At 37.0% G+C, this 25887-nt stretch overlaps 1 protein-coding gene across 1 annotated transcript in view; it reads left to right on the top strand.

Annotated features, from left to right (window-relative positions):
• SMAP1 (small ArfGAP 1) overlaps positions 1-25887 on the top strand; it is an 88668-nt gene that overhangs the window by 32531 nt on the left and 30250 nt on the right. The window contains 2 exon segments of the mRNA XM_029962834.1: positions 8295-8372; positions 12431-12511. Coding sequence (XP_029818694.1) covers positions 8295-8372; positions 12431-12511 — 159 coding nt within the window.

Below are 25887 nucleotides of genomic sequence, written 5' to 3'. Positions count from 1 at the left end.
TCTAAACAGAGAATTTTAGTGTCTAATTTAGTAGTTCACTGCTGCCTTAATATGTTCGAATGAGTAATCAGATTTTGCTTTATCGTGTTGCAGTCTAATATGAATCTCTGTCATAGCAGCAAGGATAGAATCCAGACAAGCTGAAGAGATGGATGTTTCTGCTGAGTACTTGCTTCCTACTTGGGTTTTTCTTTCACTGACTAATGTAAATGACATAATCTCTTTTGGATAGGAACAAAGTCCGATTATGAAATATTTTAGCAATAGATGACTCATGCATATTCACAGTCACCTGCATTTCTTCAAGGCCGCCAAACATCAGGCATTGGAATGGGCTGCCCAGGGAGGTAATGGATTCTCCATCCCTGGAGGTTTTTAAGATAAGACTGGATGTGGCACTTAGTGCCATGGTCTAGTAACCATGGCAGTGTTGGATCAAGGGTTGGACTTGATGATCTCGGAGGTCCCTTCCAACCCAACTGATTCTGTGATTCTATAATTCTGTGATCAGGTTTGACCTGGGCAGTCTGAAATCACAGTTATGCTGAGATCCTAAGAGTACAGTAGCACCTACAGTCGTCGTCTGGTGCTTATATTGGGTTACATTTGTTGGCCCTGACCCAGCTCACAGGCTTGTGTAGTGCTGTGACTGGTATTGTATTCAGTGATCATCTTTCCCTGACAAGGAAGAGGAAGAAATGGTGAAGCTGAACCTGCATTCTACCTGTCTCCTACTGACCTTTTCTCCTCTGGATACTGTTGTCAGGGAAGATGACGCTTCCAGCACATAGAGAGGTCTGTGGGAAGTTTGAGAAGAATGGAGTGAAGAAGGGAGTTCTATGGAGTACATGTTTCCATGCCCCTTTGCAGGGTGTTGTGACAGTTTCTAAAACTTTATTTTGCAGTCCTGATAACATCTGAGACACCTTCTCTCTTCCTGCCCTACCAGAAGGTGGCTAAAATTCCCTGGGAACTGAGGGGCAACTGTGGAGAAAAGGGGATTTTCCTACTTGTAGCCTTCAGTTCCCCCCGCCAAAGTGTTTTGGTAGCATCAAAGCACTCGCTAATACAATACTTTCAGGAGTAACAGTAAGCGAAAACAGTTCTTGTGAACTGTTCTAATGGGGTGTCAGTGCTACACCAGGGCAAGCTCTTCTGGAAGATTTCTTGACTTACTTTTGCAGAGAGCACCTTGTGCCTATTTTTAATCAAAATTAGCATTGTTGGGGTGACGTGAGCTTTTTAGGACCCTTTTCATTATCACCTTTGAAACAGAAATACTTTCTGCTTGGATTAGGACCAATTTAAGTTGGAGATGCATATGTATATTGTAATTTGGTAAAATGAATCTCTTCTGGGTATAAGCAGATAATACAGAAGTGCAGAAACAGGCTGCTATGCCCTAAGGATCACTTTCCTTAACGTGGTAATTTCACTGAAGTGGTATTTAAAAATTTAAGGGGCTTTCCCAGATCTCATCCACTGTTACAAGTTCATGGTGGTGAAAGCTTCCTGTAGCATAAAAGTTGTTTTGATAATCTTAAAGCATGCAGTACGATATTTCTCTTAGGTTAATGTTATCGAGTTCAAAAGCTTTTCAGGTTTGTCTAACAGTACATCTCTGCTAATGTATTCCGTCTGTTGGAGCCCAGGAGTATATGTGAAGGTTCAGTTTTTGGTTGTCAGAATTCATGTATCTTTTGTTACAAATTTTTTATTTCTAATTCTTAATTATATGAGATGTTTTGTTTTCTGACAAGACTGTTGTATTACTAAATTTGGTTTTTAGAATTGCACACTACAATAACAAAATTAGCTAGAGCAGAAACCAGTAGTGCCATCAAACATGCAGATAAAAAATATGCAAATATGAAAAATTAAATTCTTTTTCTTGTGGTTCACTGAAAAGCAATGCAGAATAAAGCTATGGGGAAAAAAAACACCTGTGGTTTTATTGACTAGTTACATTTTAAATAGAATAATGCAATTAAGTAAAAATCAAATATAGATTAGAATAATGCTGACTAAAAGTAGCTTGACTTTAAAAAATATTTAAAATCTATTAAAATGTATAGATTTCAGAGTTCTCTGGCCCATCATTTTTGGAAAAATGTGAAATCAAAGTTCTGTAATGCTGCCCAAGTGCAGATGCAGGTATCATCACAAACAATCTCTACAGCTTTTAATACAAAAAAGTATATAGGGGAATGCATATGGAAATTGCCTTATTCAGCGTGGATGGTGAATCAACTAAGTAGATTCCAGATACTTTCAGTCTCAAAAATTATGAACTGCTACAATCTATTCTACTACATGAAGTGGGAATATATTATCACGTCCTGACAATGTTTTAGAATACTAAACAAAGTTTCTGTATTTAAGAAAGCGTGTGAATTTTGTATGAAGCAGATGTTTTCTATGGCTTAAGTTCACTGCAGGAACATTTTCCACATTTTTCTAAGACATTGTGTATAATTTAACAAGTATGAACTTAGGCAACTGGCTAAAATGTGATGTTCATTAAGAGATTGTGATGGCACACCTTCCAGAAAGTTATCTTAAAGGAGATTAAATCTGTAACACATTTACTGCACTAAGTACTATGTTATGTAGGCACCTTAAGATGGATAAACTGGGATATGACAGGGTACATGAACAGTAAGTTTGTAATAGCTATCATTCCGAAGCATTCCGTCATTGTCATGGAGAGAGGTTACCAGTTACCCCTCCCAGTATTGCAGCAACCCTAGCGGGTTTTTCAGTGGTCTGTGAAAAATCTATGAATTAAGTGATATGAAGTATTTTTAAAATATGTTAATCAAGATAGGCATCAGTAGGAAGCACTGAAATACTATACAAGAATTATGACTTGAAGCAGGGATAGTGAAAGGGGGATAAATTATTTTCAAGATCATTCTGTTAGAACGGGTTGAATTATGGAATTGCTGAATAGCATGGGCTGGAATGGACCTGAAATGGACAACCTGTTCCAGTATTCAACCACCTCCACACTAAAAACAAATGAGTCAATTTATTCTTATGTTTCAGTGGAGTTTCTTGTATTTCAGTTTATGTTCAGTGCCTCTTGGTCCTGTTCCTGGATACCACAGGCAGCAGTCTGTCTGCCTTAGTCTTTGCTCCTTACCCTCTCCCTGCCCTTCCAGCTTTCTCTCCTCCAGGCTAAACAACCTGAACTCACTATGCCTTTCCTTGTCTGAAAGGTGCTCTGGTCCTTTAAACATCTTATGGTGCCTTTGCTGGACTTGCTTCAGTGTGCCCACGTCTCTCTTGTACTTGTGAGTCCGTGATGCTGGCTCATGCCCAACTTATCCACCAGGACCACAAGGTCCTCTTCTGAAATCTGCTTTCCAACCACTTGATACTGAACCATACTGGTGCATGCAGTTATTATACTGAAAACATTGGTTAGGCTGGACAGGGGAAGTGGAAGGAGCTTCAATAAGAGATTAAAAGCATCTGTTTTGTTTATCCAGTACCAACCTTTAATGAAGCCATGGTAACTCTCTCTAATATCTAAAGGAAAAGCTAAATAATCTAAAAAAAAAGTGGGCAACAGTAGGTGCAGATGTTCTTGTTTAGAGTTGGAAAAAATATTTTGTACTCAAATCTATTAAATATATCTATATTTGCCAGAACGGTGCATAATTACATCTCTGTTTGATGTAAATTTTGTGAATGTCTGTAGCTCTGCACATATTCAACCTATGCCTAAACTTCACCCTATTCCTGTGACAAGGTACAATCACTCTGAAGGGATTGAGGAGTGGCAAGTGTGTTCATAATATTGATGGAAGAGCAGTACTGGCTTCTTTGAAAGGCCAACTACAGCTCTGTTTTGTAAAACATGGGACTTTGAACCTTTTTATGGGGTGTCAAGCATTAAAGCACTGAACGAGGGAGTGTTGTGGTTTTACTTCAGCTGGCAACCAAGCCCCAGGCAGCTGCTTGCTCACTCCCCTACCAGTGGGATTGGGAAGAGAATTGGAAGGGTAAAAGCTGGAAAACTCAGGGGTTGAGATAAAGACTCAGGTTGTAGGGAAAGCAAAACTGTGCACACAAGCAAAGCAAAACAAGGAATTAATTCACTGCTTCCCATGGGCAGACAGGTATTCAGCCATCTCCAGGAGAGCAGGGCCCTATCACACGTAACAGTGACTTGGGAAGACAAACACCATCACTCTGAATGTGTCCCCCTCGAACCCCACTTTATATACTGGGCGTGATGTGATATGGTATGGCATATCCTCTTGGTCAGTTTGGGTCACTGGCTGTGTCTCTGCCCAACCTCCCATGCACCCCCAGCTTCCTTGCCAGTGTGGCAGTATGAAAAGCAGAAAAGGCCTTGGTTCCTTGTAAGCACTGCTCAGCAATAACAAAAACATCTCTTTATTATCAACCCTGTGTTCAGCACAAATCCAAAACATAGCCCCATACGAACCACTGTGAAGAAAATTAATTCTACCCCAAGCAAAACCAGCACAGGGAGACATTTTAGTAATTTTTAAAAAAGCCTTACCAGTTAGCCTAAAGAACTTTAGAACCTTACCAGAAGCCTAAAGTTTGTAGGTAAGTGTTATTGATAGTACGTTACTATTCTTATACTCCTTTCAGTATTTCAAGAATAAACCTCTTTAAAAATATCAAGCAATTGGTTCTGTGTTTATGTGCATCTAATAGCAGTCTGTAATTGCTACTGCTTTAAGATAAATTGCTGATTTTACTGTTGTCAACATTCATTGGAGATGTATAGTAATAAAGTCAGAAGTCTGCTAAAAGAAGAAAAACATATGTTGAAGCTGAACTTAAAGCCTGCCAAATGAAAGCAGAGTAGTCCTCTTTGTTTAGGTTATTTCCCTGCATACTGTGTGTGTATAAACTGGCCACTCGAGGGCACCTTTGTATTTGTTTCAACTGCAAACTTTCTGGATGGTTTGATAATGCATTCATTAAAGACAGTATTGAGCTTTATTATGCAAAGTGGCTATTTTTGCTGTATTGTCTTTCTAAAAAGGAGTCCCAAGATGCACACAATGGAAAGAGATTCAAGAATTGCTAAAAATTAAATGACTGCAAGTCTTCTGGTCTGAAGTGCAGTAGAAATTTTGTGAACATACAAGAAATATGGAAACTTAAGAAACAGCTCCTTGCTTTCATTCTCCATTTTAGGCAATCCTGAATTAACTTCTTAATCAAAAACCCAACTACTCTTAAGTTAAAAATCAAAATTATATATTTGAATGCTAGTTGTCATTCTGCAGTACGTTCATAATGCACACAAGCACATCACCATTATTCTTTTTCTAGTAGTATGTGTGATTGGTTGCAGGGGTCACCATTGGTTTTGTCTGGTACTTTAAAGTGTCGATAATCAAGAATGTCTTAGTTGACAACTTTCCAGAGCATAGTGCAAACATGTTATCAGAGTAGATCAGCGTGTACTTTTATACTTGAATTTGAAGTATACCTGGAAATTGTCTTGGATTTTGATGTAGATATTTAGATGGCTGTCAGCCAGCACCCCCAGATCCTTTTTCCCCAGGCACATTTCCAGCTGCTCTTTCCCAAAAGACCCAAGTTCAGGACCTGGCACTTCACCTTGTTGAATCTTACTCAATTGGCCTTGGCCTATGGATCCAGCCTGTCAGATCTCTCTTCAGAGCCTTCCTCCCCTCCAGCAGATCAACACTCCCACCCAACTTGGTGTCATCTGCAGACTGACTAGGGCTGCACTCAGTCTTCTCATCCAGATCATGGATAAAGATATTAAACAGGACTGGCTCCAATACTGGGGAACCCCACTAGTGACCAACCACCAGCTGGATGCAGCAGCATTCTGCCCGGCCATGCAGCCAGTTTTTATCCAGCGAACAGTGCACCTGTCCAAGTCGTGAGCAGCTGGTTTCTCCAGGAGAATGCTCTGGGAAATGGTGTAAAAGTTTTTACAAAATTCTAGGTAGACAATGTTCACATGTTTAGCTTTGTCTGGCCGCTCAGTTTGATTGGATTTTTTCATTCAGCTTTCCTTATCTAGCGCAGCATGGTAGATAACAAATTTAACATGATGCAGTGGTGATAAAGCTGTTCAGCAGCCCAACCTCGTGCTGTTGCTTTCATTATATAAACTTAATCAGTTCTTTATACATTGTAATGTGTCTTCTCTTAAAGATTAGCTGCAGTTGTATGCCTTTTGTATTCTTGCTTAGTTGAATATTTGCATATGTGAAGTGTGCTTTCAAGTTCTCCTTTTTTGCCTGAAGTGGTTGTAGTGCTGCTGGTTGTCTTTAAACATTACGCTTGGGCATCTCTCAACTTGTGCATCCTGTTATATATCCCATGCTAGATAGCGACTGCATTTCACTCTATCTTCTGCTTATAGCTTGCATGACACCTTTCTATTGGTTCTATGATTCTCTACTTGATTATCAAAACTATAATAATTGCTTTCAGCCCTTCATAGGATTACCTTCTCCTAGGTTAGATAACCCCTTAATTTATGAAGATGGTATGCAGATTGAGAAGAACTATTATGGGAGGATGGAAATTGATGCAAACATCTATAATGCTCATTTTTCCCCTAACCCCCAAATGAAATTCTGCTTACCTGGTTCTGTGTAATGAGTAGCTGTTACCTGCCGTTCACCTGTGAGAGCTATCAAGCTTAAATTCTAAAATCTGAAGCATACAACAGAATGAAAGACACTGCAAACCCAAACCAAGAATCACACTTTAGCAACTTGAAAGTATACCTAAGATGTTTCATTATCAGAATTTCACATATTTGCATTTCATTGAGATCTTAGTAAGGAGCATGATGTTAGAATCCATAGTTCAGTGTCTTATATAGTTACCTTATCATTTTTCTGACATTATTTTTTTTACAATGTGGTGCAGTCTGAATAAACAAGATCCCAATGTTCCTATAGCAACAGAATGCTACCATTTGAGAAACTGCTTCACTGCAGCAAATATATCCATAACTCTGCTAATAACCTGAGGATTTTAAAACAGTAAATTTAGAAATGAGGATTCTGTTTCATATTTCTGCAGGTAAAATTTGGTTTTAAAATTAAATCTTATAAATATCTTACCTAAAGCTCTACACCACCTTCCAGCATAGGCGAAGTTTCTGAGTTTGTAAAAATAATAAATATATATATTCTATGAATATTCCAGCTATATAAGCCAAGGTACTGGTAGGATTTTCTGTAAGAATTAAAGGGTGTTTAGGCATGAAGGTAGAGAGGGGTTTTTTATCAGCTTTCAGTTTCCATTTAGCGCAAGCTAGTTTTTTTAGGCTGAGTAAAAACATGTCATCTAAATTGGTTATTTTGGCCCAACATAATGACCTGATCTGTAACAGCTTTATTTATTTCTAAATTTTCCTTCTGTATAGTGGAGGTGATACAAGGCAATCTAGAAGTGTCAGCTTTATAGCTCTGAAGATCTTCTACATGTTTGGAAAATTTATTTCAGTTGCATTTTTATAATAAGGCAATAGAAAGATAATGTTTCCATTAAAGTGATCAACTATGCATAGAGAAATAGGATAGGAAGATGTATGAAAATACATTTAGAGAAATCCTGTTTTCTTGAGCATATATAACTTCCACTATTTGGATAATTCTGGAAGTCTAGTGGTATTAATACCAATTTTACATACCAATTCCTAGAAAAGAAGTATGACTTGTCTGGGAGGTCTGTCAACCCACTGTTAAGATGCAGCTTTATATTAACCCTAAGCTCTTTAAGTACTTGGAGTGCTCTTAGAGAAGAATTAATTAGAACTTTAATTAATGTATAACTTCCAGAGTTATTTTGCATTCCTCTTAATAAAAGTATTCTGTTACATTGAACAAGAACAAAGGCACTTTCTTCTCTCCCCCTCCTCTGGGACAGTGTGCCTTCATGCTTCAGGACATTAATATTTCAGTAGTTACACTGGATAAAAATTGAACAATGGATGAAACCTAATTATTTTTCTTAGGCCTGTGATATGATCTTATCCACATTCATTTGCTTATATTCTGTTCTGGTGAGTTTCATTATATGTCACACTTTCCTGCCTGAAAGATTTCCTTTAAATCTTGTACTCAGAAAAAAAGGATCAAATATTTTGTCTCCTATTTATGTTTCTTCTATGTTGTGTAATCACCACCACCAAAATTATTGAAAGAAAAGGAATGAAAATCATGTCTCTTAGCCACCTCTGCTCCCTCACTTCCCAGCTGTTCTTGCTTATTTTCTTTCTCATTTCTTTCCTCTGTTTTGTACAGATATCATCATCTGATGCTGCTCAGCCTTTGGCATCCTCTCCTTCTCTGCAAGCTGCTGCTGAGAAGAGCAAAGCAGAGGTATATTGGTTTGGGTGTAACTCTTATCAGGTTACTGCTTTGCACAAATGTTTACATTTCTATAGGATAATTTCACTGAGGTAACTTGAGAATTTGAATTGCTGGTAATACTTTACACATTTAAAATATTTCTCTCCTTTTTTCTTGGACTAGCTAAAGGAAAAGAGCCGATACAGCTGGACAAAGCATATGTGTGATTGTTACCTCTTGATGTTTCTGTGTCAAAATTTTTCTTCTGCTCTGGTTTAGTGTCACAAAACTGTGGAAAAACCGTTTCATTCCCAGCTAATGGGTATGAGTGACATTGTCCTGTCTCCTCAGGCATAATTCTTGATATCTTTTTTTTGTATTACTTGCTTGTTTCAGAATCTAAATTATCAGTATTGTTCCAGCCATTTAATTTGTTCTCCTTGGAGATAAATGTAGAATTAATTAGACTCATACTTCTAGCTGGGATATGTATATATGCTGATGTTACATTAACTGTTTAGAAGGGCCTTTGAAAAACTTAACACACAATTAGTAGATGAGGCATCATTTGTGTCAGCTTTCAGTAACTGTCACAATTTGCAACAATAATGAAATATATTTTTTAAACTGGGAATGCTCTTTCAGATGCTTCACTCTAAATTGAGATTTTATACAGAATATTAAATAATTTATGATCTGATCCTGTCACATTTTTTCCTTCTAAATACAGAATATATGGACCGACATTATAAATTATTTTAGTTCAGCTCTATTTAAACATTAATTAAAGTTTAAATGACAGGGTCATGGATTAGACCACAAGCCTCGTTGAATTTGATGTGTTTTTTCTGTTGTAGCAGGAGTAGCAGCAGCCACTTGGAATGAAACTTACCTTCACTTTCTTACCCGCCTCTATTTATGTGTTCTCATTTGAAACTTCCTCTGTGTATCAGTATGCCATGTTGATAGAAATGAAACTTGGGAAAAAACGGAATAATTTTTGCTTAGAATTTAAGAGCAATATGAAACCAATTTCATTTTATTATATTCACAGTGCTTTTTTGACTGCTTTTGCAAGTAATGAAACACTTGAGTTGAAGTTCTGGCATCAATACAGCATCTGAGAAATGTTTTTATTTTGTCTGAATTCATTTTTATCTAATGGAGCTGAGGCAGAAAGCTTGCATATTGAAGTTGAGAAGCGTGAAGATGAAGGACTTTTTCTTTTTCAAGTACATGGTGAAAATTAAATGAATAAAAATAAACTCACTGGGAATCAAGAGAGTTCCTGTGGGCTCTGTGAGGTGTGGAGGCAGAAACACTGTAGAACAGTTTAAGTCTCCATGTATTCACCGTGAAGCTTTCAGGGTTTTGTTAAGGGCAAGGAGAGGCATGTATTTGTATTTGGTCACCTTTATGGAGTGTTTACCATATGAAACTTTCTTCAAACCCTCCTCGATCTTCAAGTCCTGAAGATCAAAAGTTTCCAGATACTTTTTCCTCCAGAAGCAAGGTTTTTTAACAAAACATATTTTAGAAAAACATTGGAGTCAAACTGGACATCCTGAAGATGATTGTATGCAAAAACTTAAACTCTACTTTCACTAAAACGTATTCAAGCAAAGTAAGTGTATTGTCATGGCACTTCCAATGCCCTTTCCCGGGAGGAAAGGAAACAAATCATAGAATGGTTTAGCTTGGAAGGGACCTTAAAGGCCATCTAGTTCCAACCCCCCTGCCTTGGGCAGGGACACCTTCCACTAGACCAGATTGCTCATAACCCATCCAACCTGGTCTTGAACATTTCCAGGGATGGGGCATCCACAATTTCTCTGGGCAGCTTGTTCCAGTGCCTCACCACCCTCACAGGAAAGAATTTCTTTCTAATATCTAAACTAAACGTACTGTAATTCAGTTTAAAGCTGTTCCCCTTTGTCCTATCCCAGTAGAGAGTCCCTACCTATCTTTCCTGTAGCCACCCTTTATGTTCCATAGGACTGTAAGGTGTTCCTGGAGTTTTCTTCTTCAGGCTGGACAACCCCAACTCTCTCAGCTCATCTTTATAGGAGAGGTATTCCAGCCCACAGTCATCTTAGTGACACTTCTCTTGACTACTTGCTTCAGCAGATCCATGTTTTTCTGATTTTTGGGGGCCCCAGAGCTGGATACCAGAGGAAGGGTCTTAAGACAGCAGAGTACAAGGGATAGAATCACCTTCCTTGACCTGCTGATCACACATCTTTTGATGCAGTTGTCTAAAATGTAGAAAGGTTCCTACAGGAGAAGAGATTAGATTTATTTAAATTATTCAACTTGTGAAGGTTGGAGTGGGAAGTGAGGACAGACAATGAAAGACTTTTGGAAAAGTTACTGCTCTGACGGTATATGTGCATGTATATTAGAATGCAGGTTGGTACTAGGATCAGTGAAACAGTAATGGAAGAAAGGCTAAGCTTCATTGAAAGACATAGCTGTGCATTTGTAATCCTGGTTCAAAAAGCCTACAAGTCGCAGGCTATTATGTGACCTCAAAATAAAGCACTGCCCTATACTTGTCCCAGTCATACAGACTTCTCTTGAACACCTTGCACTGCCACAGGTGAGATACAGTTTAGACAGGGACTCTGTTTTGGAATACTATGTTCATTTTTGTGTTCCTAATGTTCACTAAAATCTAAGTTGGTCTCTGTTTCTTTTTGTCAAAACAGGCATTCTGAATTCCCCCGCTGCAGTTTCATGACTGTGGTCATTGCTTTCTGTTGCTTGTAAGCAGGTGCTTGGTCTGATAGTCCGATTTTCCTGCAACTGAGTGTTCAGGTTAATGCCTGATGAAATAATTCACAAGGTTTAGTGGAACTTGAGTAACCTCAATCCATCTGGTAAATTTGGTGAAAGTTTTGAAAACTGATTATTGGAAGTTGTGAAGAATATGTTACTTGGGTCACTCTGTGCCTGGTCCCCCAGCAAAAAAAAACCTCAATTCATCTTAGTGTTTTAGAACTATATGAAATAAATGCCATGTTATAAAGATTTGAAAATTATATATACTGGATGTTAAAAAAAAAAGAAAAAAACAAACAATCCTTATTGACACAAACTATAACCTAGTAAGTTATTTTATTTTTAATATTGGAGCTACATGGACAGTTGTCTAACCTCTCAGCCTTCCTCCTAATGTTAGGAAACTTGCTAAACAATAGTGTTTTGTGAAACAAAGCTGTTTCAAAGCTTTGAACAAAGGGATACAAGTCTAATGACTAAAGAACATTTAGGAGTTACTATGTCAATCCATTTTAATGTTCAAATATACTCAGGAGTACTACACTGTAGTTGAACAAGGTAAATGCAGACGGATTACTGGTCTAAACTACTAACACTTTGTCAAAACAATTGCTGGCCTAAAAAGTGCATATTTTCTGCATGTTATTCCTTAATGAATATTTTATGCTTTGATTCAATCAGACTAAGTCTGTAATATTGGCCCATTTGTTCATTTAAAACCAAAATGAAGAAACTTCTGTAATGTCATTATGATGCATTCAGAGTGAAGGCATCTTTTATATTTTCACTTTCTGGAACAACTTAATGTCTTGTGACTCAGGTGGTCTGTCATAGGGCCTAAGGCAACTTTTTACATTCAGAAGTGTTGTTTAAGACACCTAGATTAGCTTTTAAAAATTAGTAACTTTCTGCAGAAAGCTGTGTGTAGTTCTTTGGTCAAGTAACTGACATCTGCCCTGATGAGAGAGGTTATCAGAGTGAACGGAAGTACTTGTAGAGATGGGTTTTCTCTTCAACTCTGCACAGTTCGGGAGAAGCAACACTGTTTTTTTTTTTTCCAGTCTGCTTAGAAGCAGAAATGCAGATGACCAGGTGAAATAGTGCATTTCTTGAATTCTCAAAGTTGCAGTATTTTTAGTACTACTATCTGAGCAAAGTGAGCTTCACTTCTGGAAGCAGAGCAGATAGAGGCATAAGCTCTGATTTAAAAAGGAATAACTGAAGATATCTGTTTATATTCTATATGGCTGTAAACATTCAATATGTTTGCAAATTGGGTACTAGCAAAATGCTTTTTCTTTTTGCAGAAGGAAAAAGAAAAAAAGAAAGAAGAGAAAAAGAGAGAGAGAGAATCAGAAAAACCATCAAAACAGTTAACAGCTGAAAAAGTAAGAAGAGTTTATTTTCTACAGTTATTTAAAAATTGCACATAGTATTAGACATATACAGAGATTTTGGGGGAAATTAATATGTATTTATATATATACACACATGTGTGTATATGAATAATAATCTGGTTAATCCACATGAATCATTTACTTGTGCTGTTGCTTGTGTACAAAGATTGGTTGGCCATGTGAAGAGGAACGCGTTTAGGGTAAGATGGGAATTACAAGTTAAGCTTTGTTAAGATTTAAGCTCAGACTAAAAACCTAATTAAGGTTTTAACTTGTACCATTGCTATTCTTGCACAGAAAATTTTCAGTTTTATTGAGTCCTGTATTATCATCTAATACTGTCTTTCATAAGTGAATCCATTTTAAACATCGTTGTATAATTTATAGAATTTAAGTTAAAACTCTAGATAACTTGAAAATATGCAACTAGATCATGTCGCAAAATGTGACAGGCAAACCATTTAAGGTGCTTCTTTATACAGCTATGCTAAAGCATAATGAGCAGACTTAGCAACATAGGGACAATTAAGATTTCGGGTACACTTCTGTATAGAGTTAATATTAAACAAAAATGAAATGGGTAATTTAAGTATTAGATAGAATAATTTATTTTACTACACGTGTCCTCTCTCAGATTATGTGAATCCATTAATATGTTCTGGTCTGTAGAATGCATTGGAGTCTCCATCTGTCAGTTTATTCCCCAACAGTGCAGTGTTACAATTATGAAAAATGTTGTATATTCATAGACTATGATTGCAGATGTATTTCTAATTCAGTTTTCAAATAGAGTTTTTTTTCATTTTGCATAACAAAACAAGATACAAAAATATATGCATGCTTCGGGGGGGAAAAGCCCCTACCCAATACAAATATCATTTTTCTGAAATTAGAAACCAGTTTTGGACTAAGTTAATGCAGAAGCCAATTTTGTTATGATAATGTGTGTAGCTTCACTGAGGTAGTGGAAAAGGATATCCTTATTCATATGGCAAGAGGTTAAAGCAAGTTTATGGGTGACAATAAAAACATTAGACTTGTTGGTTATTGAAGTTTTACAAGGGCATCCAGCCAAGTTAAATGTTTTATTCTGGTCCTTATAACAATATACTTTAGTTATAAAGGCTAAAAACTTTTCTGTGGTTTGGAAATCTGAACTTCCTAGAGCCCAAAGGTCTACTTTTGGTCTGGGAGAGAGACAGTTTCCCTTTGCAAGGATGCCTGAACCTTGTTACGTGGCTGGTTAGGTGAGCAGAAAGGACAACTGAGCGTAGTTACAGCTGAGGAATAATCCTAATACTTGAAATAAAAACCAATTCAAATACCACTTGTCAGATTTATATTTGAAAAGTCATTAGATTACCAGTTAATGATTAAGCAAATAAAAAGAAGTATTTTGATTTTAACTGCTTGTACTAGAAAATGTGGAAATTGGTAAATATATCTGTATTAGGTAATAGTGCTGTTGTAGCAGCTGCAAAATGTTTGAAATACTTCAGCATATTTTATTTCATTATTAATGTGTCAGCACCGATTGCTCAAATGGAACTCATCTGTGTGTCATCTTTTTAATTTAAGAGATTCTTCAAGCTTGGGATTTTCAGGGCTTTTAAAGATCACTCATTCAAAATAAACTGCTTTTAGACACAGCCTATAAACTTGATATATTTTAAAGTTACAGTTGCTTTCTTAAATCTAAAGGAAAGAGACCTGTATCAAATAATTGTTTCTGTTGGAAAGTGCTGGTGAAATAGAGAACCAGAAGGTTTTATTTTTCTATATGAAATAATAAATTGCTGCTGTTGTGGTGTGATTCTGCTTTAGGGAGCTGATAAACATTAGTATTTCAGTAATAGTGATATACTTCTCATCCCGGTAGAGACTGCCTGTAGACTATTTTAAATATCGTGTGTTGAATCAGGAGAGGAGTGCAGGCATCTTGACCGTAGTGTCGTGTTTTCAGCAACCACATCAAGCAGTAGATGGTTATTTTTCCCAGTTTTCACCTTCCTGGAGGAGGAAACAGAATATGAGAATTCTTTGGACACTTCATATGTAATGTCACTGGTCACCTTTACTGCAGGCATGGTTTATCTCCAGTCTGAACATTCCAGGCTTGGGAAGTCAATCAGTTAAAAATACATGAGCAAGGAGTTGGCAGTTCTACCACAATTTTGAGACTTCTTTTATGTTAAGTTAGTTGAAGCAATGTTTTAACTATCCTGTGGAAGAATCAATAAAGATGGAAAAAATTACAGGTCTTAAACTGGTAGAAGGTTGAATCTAGGGAAGACTTCAGATCTCTTTGCAAGTTTTGTGTACTCCTACCAGTCTTAAGTTCGTAGTGACTGCAATTTTATCTTCCGAGTTTAAATTTCTTAGCTCTTTAAACAAGAATATGCATCCTAAAAATTTAAAATGTTCACGTTCAATTCACATGTTTTGATCTCTGCTTCATAGAACTGACTAATCTGCTCCTACATCTGTGTAAGAGTCTTTCTGCCATGACTTAACTGATCTTTAGCTAGTCTAATATGATTTCTGTTGCATTTTCAAATATCGCTAAAAACTTGTAGCGTTGGTTTAATAAACTTTTGATCCCAATATTACATTAATGTATCAGGTAATTGTGAAGTAAAAGATACTTTATTGATTATCATGCTATGATAAGTAAGAACAGAAAATCATCTTTTAGCTGATTTAACAATTGTGAGTTTTCTTACGAAGTGGCTTTTCAGTAAAGAAACCTCGTGCTTAAAGTGAGTTTTGTGGGAAATATTTTTATGAACGTTCGAACTGGAGACAGTGATTTCAGATGTAGAGTAGAGTTTCCTCACTATCAGAGAGATCTACTGCAGAACAGTGAGTAGGATACTTGTTTGAGTATTTTTCTGGGCTGTGCACTTTCTGTGACAAAATTACTGAACAGGATCTCACTGTGTCAGCTACCAACTGAGTCTAGTCCAGTGATTAGCATTTTATTGGAAGCCGCCAACAATATGATGTTCCTCATCAGATCTACAGAACTCTTAATAAGTGACGTTGCCAAGTTACTGGCAGCTGTAATGTTTTTTTCAGTCTAATTGAAGAAAGTTGTGAAACTTGCATAAGTTACCCAGGGTCCTTCCCCCCCTCTCCCTATGCCATTTCTGCAATTGCAGACCCCAAGTTTCCTCAGTGCTTGTACTTAAAATAACTTTATCTTTACGGTTACTTGGGAGAAACGGAAAAAAAATTGCAAGAAAACTGCTGAAACAATTATTATGCAGTTCATCTTGACATGAAAAGTGGGGCCAGCGGAGCTGAGATGTCCAATCAAAGCCCAGCTTGTTTACAAGCAACACAAATGCCAATTTTAGCAATATAAAAATGTGTTAAATTGCAAGAATAAATAATCAGACGGAGCTAGTTGTGTGCTTCTCAATGACTTAAAAATAAAAGCATAAGGTAGACTGTCATGTAATGAAAGCAAATTTTAGATATTCCATACAGATAATTAAGATTAAGAGATTTTAAATTGACTAACAAAGTAAATCTCATACTTTAAGAACCCATTTTAATAGTGGGGAGGGGAAGAAAGTCTGTAATTTGACCACCAATCTTATGTGTTTCATTGATGGTTACACAAGAAAATCTTTAATTCATAGGTGGGAAAGACCAGCTAGACTTTTGCTAGATTTTTGCTAGCCTTTTTTTAAACTTCATCCTGCCTGCCCTTTTATCAGCTGCTGAGGAGCTTTCCCTTCTTATAAATTACTCTTTTGCACAGCTGAAGTTAATGAAATTTCCCAAATCAGACATGATTCCCTTACCCTTTCTGACCCGACCCCCCTCCGACCCTCTCCTCTCTTCCCTGCTTAAGCTGACTGAGAAGTTCTCCATTCAGGAACAGAGTAAACCACCATTTTATTTCTAGTATGTCTACTGAGTGGAATTTTTGTTCATCTTTAGATGATTGAATGTGCCCTATTTAGAATCATTTGGTGACTTCAAAAAGAAATATGTAGCCTAAATAGTCTACTGGTACGTGAGGGAGCTACCAAAGCCTCATAGTAGTTTTTTGAAATAAAGATTTAAACCGTGCAGGTACTTCAGGTGAAGTTCATTCTTGTAGCACAGAGGAGCACTTTAGGTAAGCTTCGTTCTACTTGTTCATGCAGCATGCTGGAGCAGGCTCTGTGTGCACCCCATCCAACTTGTACCTCTTTTCCACTGAAAGGAAGTTGGAAGGGAAGGACATGGGGTCCATTTAGGTCTTCAGACCGAGTGATCAGGACTATGAGGGACGTAGCTGGGACATGGCCAGTGCGTGAACTGGGGAGATTGTGTGCCACAAGGATAAACAAGAGCTGCAAAAAGTGAACTGAGGATGACTGTTCCCAAGTGATCAAATGGTATAAGGAATAACACTTCGTTTAGTAAAGGCACTCGCATTGCTCTATTTAGAACAGAGAACTTGGATTAAGCTATATGAATGACTTCTTGAGTTTCAGAGCAACTAGGACAGTTCTAGTTTTTTTCAAGACACCTGTTTATGTCCTCGTGCAATACAAATGCAAATGGAAAAGGCCTAACTGGGTATAACGTCTTGAGGCTCTGGTGTGCTGCCGGGGTAAAGAAGGAGAAAATTCATACGCTTAAATGTTCAGATTTTTGTAGTACTGAACTCTTTATGTAGCCTAATTTTTACATTAAGAAAACCTGGTCTACAACAATGCTAGCAATCCAGAATTAAGCCAGAAGTTATTTGGAAAACTGTCCATGAAAAACTTGTAAGTGTTTCTGATATCCTAAAGTATAAGGTTCAGCTAAGTCCATGACACTGAATGCTTTGGAAGGGTTTGAGTTCAGCACTGTGTAGCTTTCTCTGGTGCTTGTTTTAGAGATTTCAAATGAGTTGAATACTTTCATGAAAATATTGTGATGTTTTCACTGTAAAATACTGCATTGTTGAGGACCGTAGTTACTGTGAAACCACATCTAATTTCTTGAAAGTAAACCCTTTTAAGAGAAGATTGTGTTGTACTGGAACAGTTAACTTAAATGGCTAGGATGTAAAGAACAATCTGTTCTTTTTCCCACAAACTACTTGTGCATTTGCAAGCTAATATTGACATTCAAAGTTAAGACTTTTTTCGTTCTGCTGAACATATCAGGATGATAAATGTTTCTGAAGGATTGCAGCAGTATCACTTGATTAACTGAAGTACAATATGACACTGTGAGTTTAGTTTGTTTTATTATATTACATTTTGAGTTTGAAACTGGCTCTTGTTTTTGTGTAGAGTTATTTCAAGTGACAGGAATGGGTCAGTTGGAGGTTATCTTTCAAGGATGGTATATCAAATGCTGTTTTTCTTCCCCAAAATGGAGACTAAATTGGCAGCTTAAACTCAGCAGTAACAGTGAGCTGCTGTTTCTCAGTCAGCTGGTACCAGCCAGCACCAGATGGCCTGCATTACAGAGGTACAGACATCAGTTTATTTGCATGTAAAAGGTACTGGAGAACCCCTCAAATAAAAGGGGGGGGGCCAATCATATTAGCACCTTTTCCCCTTCCTGTAGGAAAAACAATGTGACAAATACTAATTTAACCAAATAGGAAGAACTTAATGTATCTTGTTAGGATGGTGTGTTTGTTTTTCCCTAAAGACCAGCTAAAACTCCCACAGAAATTAACCTGCCTGGAAAAGTGAGGCAAGAGGAACTATCAGTCTCCATTAGTTCTCTGTGATGTTTTTTACTTACCCAAAGTATTCCAAATTATCATCCTAGTAGTTTTGTACAAGGATAAATGCATTGGAGCAAATAATGCACTAATATTCTACTCTTCTTTAAAGCTGAGTAGCATGGTGAGGATCGGTGGAAGAGTGAAAGCCCTCAGAGTTTTTGGTGTCCACTTAAGCACCAGTTTGGTGGAAGTGATGTGTTTTGGTATTTATTTTTAAGTTGTAGAAATAAGTTGGCTCACAAATACTGACCTGAATGATAATTTAAATGCAGAATTATGTTATAAATATTCTAAATGTTTTCTTTATTTTGATACTGTATTGATGATACCTTTGCTAAATCAGTTGAACAACTTGAAACGTTGATAACATTTCCCTAGCCTTCAAAGCATTATTTCCCTTTCTGAATCATTTAATTTTAAAGTGTTTTTCCTTTCAATTTTTATATAAAATGTAATATAAAATTAAATTATAATGTATAAGCAATCATATTTATCACAGGAACAGAAAAATAGAAACGTGTTTTGGCCTCTGGTTGAATACATAGTCTTATTTGTACTCTTAGTCTTTGTTTTCACAAATTCAGACTAAGTAGATATGAGTTAAAGCTCATGAGTTAAAGCTCAGGTTTTAGGAGTATGTGATAAAAAATAGGACAACCTGTTTCTCTTCCTCCTATCCCTACAAAGGGCGAAGGATTTTAAGGCTTCTTCTTCTGTCAGTCTGCATTTTACAGACTATGGACCTGTCCCAGCCTGGTTTTACATTTCTAATCGTACCTTTTCAGTCTTGCAGAAGAGATCAGATTGTTTTTGGTTCTTTGGTTGGTTTTAATGCTAATCTGGAGAAAGGCAAATCAAATTAGATTCTTCCCAAAACTGTGCTACTCTTTCTTTCACAGGTAACAAAGGACTCCTTATACTTGAGGATTGCTTTTGAAAAATAGTCTTACTTAATGAAATTAATCTGTCATGGCTCTTATTACATGTTGGAAGTTGCAGACAAAGAAATTAAGAAACAGATATTGCAGGTAGAAGCAATGAAAGAGAACTCTTTTTTGTCAGGAAAAAAAAGAAAAGTTTTTGTCTTTTTAGTGTTGGAGAAGGAGTCAGTGTTCAGGAAGAGTATCACATTTTTTCCTCAGCCCAGTGCATCTTTGCTGTTACAGTTTGATTCTCTCAACTCTGGTCTACAGCAGAACAGTATTTTAATATGGGGTTTGTTTTAATTCTATGCAAATAGAATATAAAAACTATGAGGAGAAGCTTAAGTGTGGGTTGCTTTGGTTAAATTTTCCTTTGTTTAACTTGCCAAACTCTTTTTAACAAAAAACTGTTAAGTGTGCTTAGTTTTAATTGATCCTCAGCTACATTTTTGCTCCATGCATGTTCAAAACATAATACTGCCTTGGGTTTCCAGCTGATAGTAGTTATTAACAGATAGCATTTCCAGCTCATGCTAAGCTTCACCTTTTTTCTTGGTGATTTTGAGAAAATTAGGTAAGCAACGTTACATATCATACAACATTTACTTGTATCTTGCACAAAATAAAGTGGGCACATTTAAGCAGGCATGAACTAAATCAGCCTTATTCATGACTGGATGCTGTCTTTAGAAAAAAACATCTGTATGACCAAGACTTAGTCATTCTGAAACATTTGAAACCACAGGAGCATTCATGAAGTTTTATAAAAATTATAGTACGAGTTAGGAGATTGTGTACAATCAATCAAACGTGAAGGAACAAAATGCATGACACTTTTACAGAAGTGGTACTGACACATGGAACTGACTGTAAAGAAGGATAAGAATTGGATGAGATGAAGTTGATAAGAGGAAAAATACTTTAAATAATGTCACTCAAAATAATAATCTTATCTTGTTTTGAATAATAGGCTTCCTTTGTTTTCCTAAAATAATGCAAGTACTGGAGCATGAGCAAAGCAATCAAGTGTCTTTGTGTGCTCTGTTTCATTTTATCATGCTAGAAAGTCCTTAATCTCAACAGTGTGTGACCATCAAGATAGGGCAGTGGGGTTGTGGGAGGCCCTGTCAGATGTGCACATCTTACCGAAGAGTAAAGATATTGACTTATTTTTCATAAAAATTATTTTAGATGTCACTGATAACATTAAATCTCCATCATTAACTTAAACTTTAAATTGTTTAAAAAAATGATGCCCCAAGAGGTTTCAACAATATTCCAGTCTCGTGTAGTTTTAGTGTTTTCCAGTTTTAATTATAGTCGATATAGGTATTGATTGTATGCCTTTTAGCAAAAGGTATAAGAATATTTCTTTGGACTGTTTAACTTATTATGTTTTAATAATTGCTCATGGCACTAAAACAGTTGCACAGAGAAGTTTTTGACTCTGACATACATCCTGTTGCACAATTATGTCTTCACAAAATTAACTCAAGGGTATTTGGAAGACAGCACTGTAGCTGTGGTGGAGATAAAAGCAAAAGAAGATAGAAGCAGGATCTGTTAATACAATTTCAAGGAAGTGGGCAAGTTTCTCACTCTAGATAATTTTGTAAGATCATAAGTATGATGCAAAATTAAGTTACCAGTTACCTAGTTGGTCAAGTAACTAGCATCTCTTTATTGCTAAATTCCTTTCATATATCCATCAGAACTCTTAACCCATCTGCAATCAATTGCCTCTTGGCTCTGTTGAAAAAATAATTGCAATTGGATGAGCTTGTCTTTCAGTTTTACTTGAACTTTTTCCTTTATAAAATTGGTACCTGCGGCTAGAAGAAAATGAGGGCAGTTCTGATGTTGGTCCCTGGGCATGTCAGTGTACTGTTGAAAAAAATAAATCCATCCTGTCTCTCTGCTCAGCAACTATTGTCTCTCTCAACTTGAGGATATTTTATTTCATGTCAGAGGAAGATGCTGCAGGCTTGTCTGTTAGGCAGAGGGTGTATTTTACACTGTGTAGTAACATGGGTAACTTCTGATCAAGGTAATAAATAGATTTTTTGTCTTATGTACTTAAGCCTCAGTTTATACTGTAAGTAGATATCAACGTGTCTTTTTCTTTAGTTTAAACACAGATTATTTTAGTGGTAAACAAAACAGATTGGGTTGAATTTTAGCATAAATGTTGAAATGGATGACTGAACAAACAAATCAGAGACCTTGTAATATCACTTTGAAGGACCAGTTGTAAAATTTCAAAATCTTTGAAGCTGTGAATCTAAAAAGTTTCAGCAATCCTTAAATTTTTTAAGTATTTTTAAGGATTTTAAAATATTTTTTAAATATTAACTTTCAGAATATCTAGAAATTTTATATAGATTCATATTACTTAAACTGGAGGATTGAAAGCAGAAAGAAGCTTGACTCATCTCCAGTGGAGATGTAGGCTGTTAGACTGGATTGTGGCTACAGTGCTTCTTGATATTTGATGTTAAAAATTATGATACGGAGGGTGAAGACAAAAAAAATAGAGCTTACCTGAGTAAAGAGAAATCCATTGTGGTATTGTATATGATAGGTTAAAGTTACTTGGCTTTTAAAGCAATTGTTTCAAAGTGATTAACTTTGAAATGAGAACAAAATTAAGGAAAACAAAAACCTGACAGGCAGAAGCAACTTATACAGTTAATGATGCATAAGTATTTAATAAACATTTCTTCTTCTCACTAAATTCTGCATTTGTGAAACAGAATTATGTATTTCTATGTGAGGATGATAAAGTACTTGTCAGCTCTCTCCTAACTTTCATAGCAGTTAAAGAAAGCAACAAGCTGATACAGAAGTAAGAAAAATTAACCTATGGGGCTATTTCAATCTGATTAGTTGTTAGTGACAGGATTGAATTTCCATAGAGCTAATTGAGAGCCTTCTTTAAATGCACCTCTAGAGATATATTCCTCTAGTATGCTTAGACTTCATAAAGTGTTTGTATCATACTGCCTGCCATAATGATAGAAAAGATGCTAGTGCAAGGTATTAGTCCAACACTCTGTGAAACAGAACTCTTGTTACGAAAAGCCCTAACGCAGAGGCTGTTTATATGAAACAGTATTCAGTATGATGCTGTAAGACTGTGACTAAAACAAAGACTATAAGAATCAGAGGAAAAGCAATAGGGAGGAGCAGAGGAATAAACTAATGACTGAAAACAGAACACAGTGATCTGCTTCTGCTAGTCCATTGAAGGAAAGTGGTGAGATGGGTCAAGGAAAGAGATTCTCTCTCAGGAACCCTAGGCAAGTAAAGGTTGACTGCATAGTAGGTTATAGGACTTCTTGTGGAATGCAGAGAGAAAAGAATTTGGGGATTCATTTGCATGAATCTTATAATGAGATGTTTGGGTGGCAGAGGCCAAAAGCAGGGGAATAGAGGAATCAAGGTGGATTGGGGTATAAGAAGCATGAGGAAGCAGGGGGGAGGGGAATACAAAGGGGCAGTCACATACGTGCAGGTTGCTGGGCAGTACGCTTGTGAGTCCTGCACTTGATCACCACAGGCTATTGTGTATATGTGCCAAATTCTGTTTGCAACCATGTTGTGAGTGACTGCACTCTCTCTTCTGTGTCTGTATGTAAACACTAGCAAACTTCAAGTTGAACTACCAGACAAATAGGATAAGAAGCTGATGTCGACCACTGGAAAGAGACTGCAAGTCTTAGGAATCTCAGGGTCAGCAGCTGTAGAGACTAGCATCTAGAAACCAGTTGTTGCAAAGACAGCATGTCTTAACACCTGCTCCTGGAAACGAACATTCTGTGATCATGCACATTGTGTAACAAGTAGCAAATTTCATGCTGGACTAGCCAGTGAATGAGATATAAGCACCAGGGAAGATCCAGGTTGTGAACTGGTTGCTAGCTAAGGGTAGAGGGCTTGATATTGGATGAATATAAGATATAATATATTCTATATCCTATATTCATCCAGTACATATATATATTGGATCCTATATGTATCCTGGGCTTCCTATATCGTATGATATATGATATAGAAGGCTCGGGGGGGACCTTATTGCCCTCCCTGAAAGGAGGTTTTAGTGAGGTGGGAACCAGTCTCTTCTGCCATGACTGCAGTGAGAGGACAGGAGGAAATGACCTGAATCTGAGGGGAGATTCAGATTAGATATTAGAAAAAAATTTTTCCCTGTTAGTGTGGTCAGTCATTGGAATAGGTTGCCCAGGGAGGTAGTGGAGTCACCATCCCTGGAGGTGTTCAAAAAGCATCTCAATCTGGTGCTGGCTGATGTGGCTTAGTGGTTTAGGGTTTACAGTTGTAGTACTGTAGTGGACAGTTGGACTGGATGATCTTAAAGGTCTCTTCCAACCTTGATGATTCTAAGTCTCACTCAAAAAACATTTTTCAGCAAAAGAAGGTGTTTTTGTTATAGTTAAGGAACAGACTACAAAGCACACCTTCATGAATAGGGATGGAAAAGATTTCTTGGATTGGATTGGTTTTTTACTATGAGCTCAGTCAGTTGCCATGCATGAATCAGCTCATTCTTGTCTGGAAATACATGAAGAAGGAATTACAAATACATGCCCTTTAGTTCTGATTGGGTATACTGATGTTGTATTATGTACTACTTGAATGGTTTTTAGAAGGAAAGTTATAAAAGAAAACAGTTAAATGAGGAGTTGGAACTAATATAGCTGCATTATTGTAATCTTACCCAGGCTAATGAGCATGATAGAAGGCAAGGAGAAATATGTAAGTTGAGTTCACAGAACCATAATATGTGATTCAAAAACTGAAGGTGTATTTAAAATATCTTATAAAAATACAAACTGTGTTTATTGCATTTCACAGCTTGCAGACTGAGATGCATTAAAACACTTCGACCCTAATCCGATTTATAGATCTCATAATGGGACGCTGGATTAGCTTTAAGATGGATCTGTTTAGATTTTCTGCTTCATAGTAATTTCTACTTAAAGATTTAAACCCTAGGTTTTATTGGATTAAAAGTAGAACTCTTGCTTTTTATCTAAATCAAGTTCCATGACAAGATAATACAAAATAGGAAAAGGGTTGATAAACAGCTTTTTCTCTGCCTTTTGTGTCCTTGTAAACAGGTCCTTGCTTCTGGGCTCAAATGTAGTAATTTCAAAGATTTAGAGCTGCAGCAAACTCTGCTCAAGTCCTTGGCCTCAGAATCCCTGGAAAACTTGGTTACCTCTGCACTCAGTGTGCCTCTCCTACTCTGCAGTCTTGGCCATCTCTAGGTTGACTTCAGGTTCCTATTTTTTGTTGTGACCATTACCTACCAGTCATCTCGCAATCTTTTGCTTTTTTCAAGTATCAAGCAGGAAAAAGAGCTTTCTCTCTTTTTTCAGACCCTATTCTGAACTTGTCAGCTTCAAGAACCTAATATACTGGAAACAGAATGCATAGATTTAATACATGAATCCCCTGGTGGTCTAGTGGTTAGGATGCAGCGCTCTCACCACCGCGGCCCAGGTTCAATTCCCGGTCGGGGACTTCCCCGGGCAGATGGAGCTCGTCAGCCCTGTAAGGCCATCCATCTAAGAGAAGGCCACTCTAAACAAACCTACTTCCTGAGGACCTCGCTGCCACTGTCCAAGCTCGTTTGGCCCCGGCAGATGAACCTCAGGATTAAAGGGTGGGCTCAGTTCAGCGCACACTGTGTCTCACCTAAAAAATCCACTGCGCAGGCTCGAAGGGTAATGACCTTTCCCAAGTCTTCGTTTGCGAAGACTGGCCATGAATACATGAATATAAGAATTTAAAGAGATTTATCTGTGATATTTTGCTGTAGTCTCAGCAGTAAGTATAAAAAGACAGCCAACTTCATTTTAGGAAATTATGCTTCTATGTGGTTCATACCTTGTTTTGAGCAAGGTATAAGGGCCTCTGAGGTTGTCTGATGCATTAGAAAGGAACTAAACCGATCCAGCTAAGTATAAGATGTGAAAGGTTTTAAGCCTTCTTGGAATACATTGACTAAAGTAAATGAGATCTGAGCCAATGTTTTAAATTCAGTTAAAATACAATGTTAGTACCGCGCGGTCAATAAGTAATAACAAAGAAATAGTCTTAATCCATTTCCATAGAAATTATTAGCATATTAGCCTAGACCCAGATAAAATCATATTAATGGAATAAGATTATGGTGCAGGGTCTGTTAGATCTGCCATGAAGTTTTTAATTCAAGTGACTAAAGATACAACACATTTTACATAATCTTGTTCAAGTACCTTGCTTTAACTGTGAAAATCTAATGAAATCCATATACCCAGGTTTTTAAAATGAAGGTGTGAATCAAGGACCACTTTAAAAAGTTTGCCTTTGAGAGTTTGTTTTGTCTGAAGAACCTTCATGTGCACAGAATCATATTTACAACAATTTGGTTTTGTTGGTTTGCTTGGTGTAAATGCCTTAAATTGGCTTATGCAAGTCAGTGTGAGTAGTTCAGTGTCTATGAGTGACTGGAATAATTGCAATACTTACATTTCCTCCTCGGGTTGGCAGTTTGGTTTGTGGTAATTCTAGTTTTATAAATGAGAATGGCAGCTTTTTTGTTGTTGTTGTTGACCTGCAGGTTTTTCTCTTGATTAGAAACGAATAGAGTTTGTTTGCAGAGTCACTGTAGTCTGTACATAATGGTAACACTGTAACATAACTTGTGT

Source organism: Manacus vitellinus, unplaced genomic scaffold (genome assembly GCF_001715985.3).
Source record: "Manacus vitellinus isolate BGI_N305 unplaced genomic scaffold, ASM171598v3 scaffold_4_pilon, whole genome shotgun sequence".
Taxonomy (NCBI): Eukaryota; Metazoa; Chordata; class Aves; order Passeriformes; family Pipridae; genus Manacus; species Manacus vitellinus.
The sequence above is the reverse complement of the archived record's forward strand: the minus strand, read 5'-3'. Positions and strand labels throughout refer to the sequence as shown.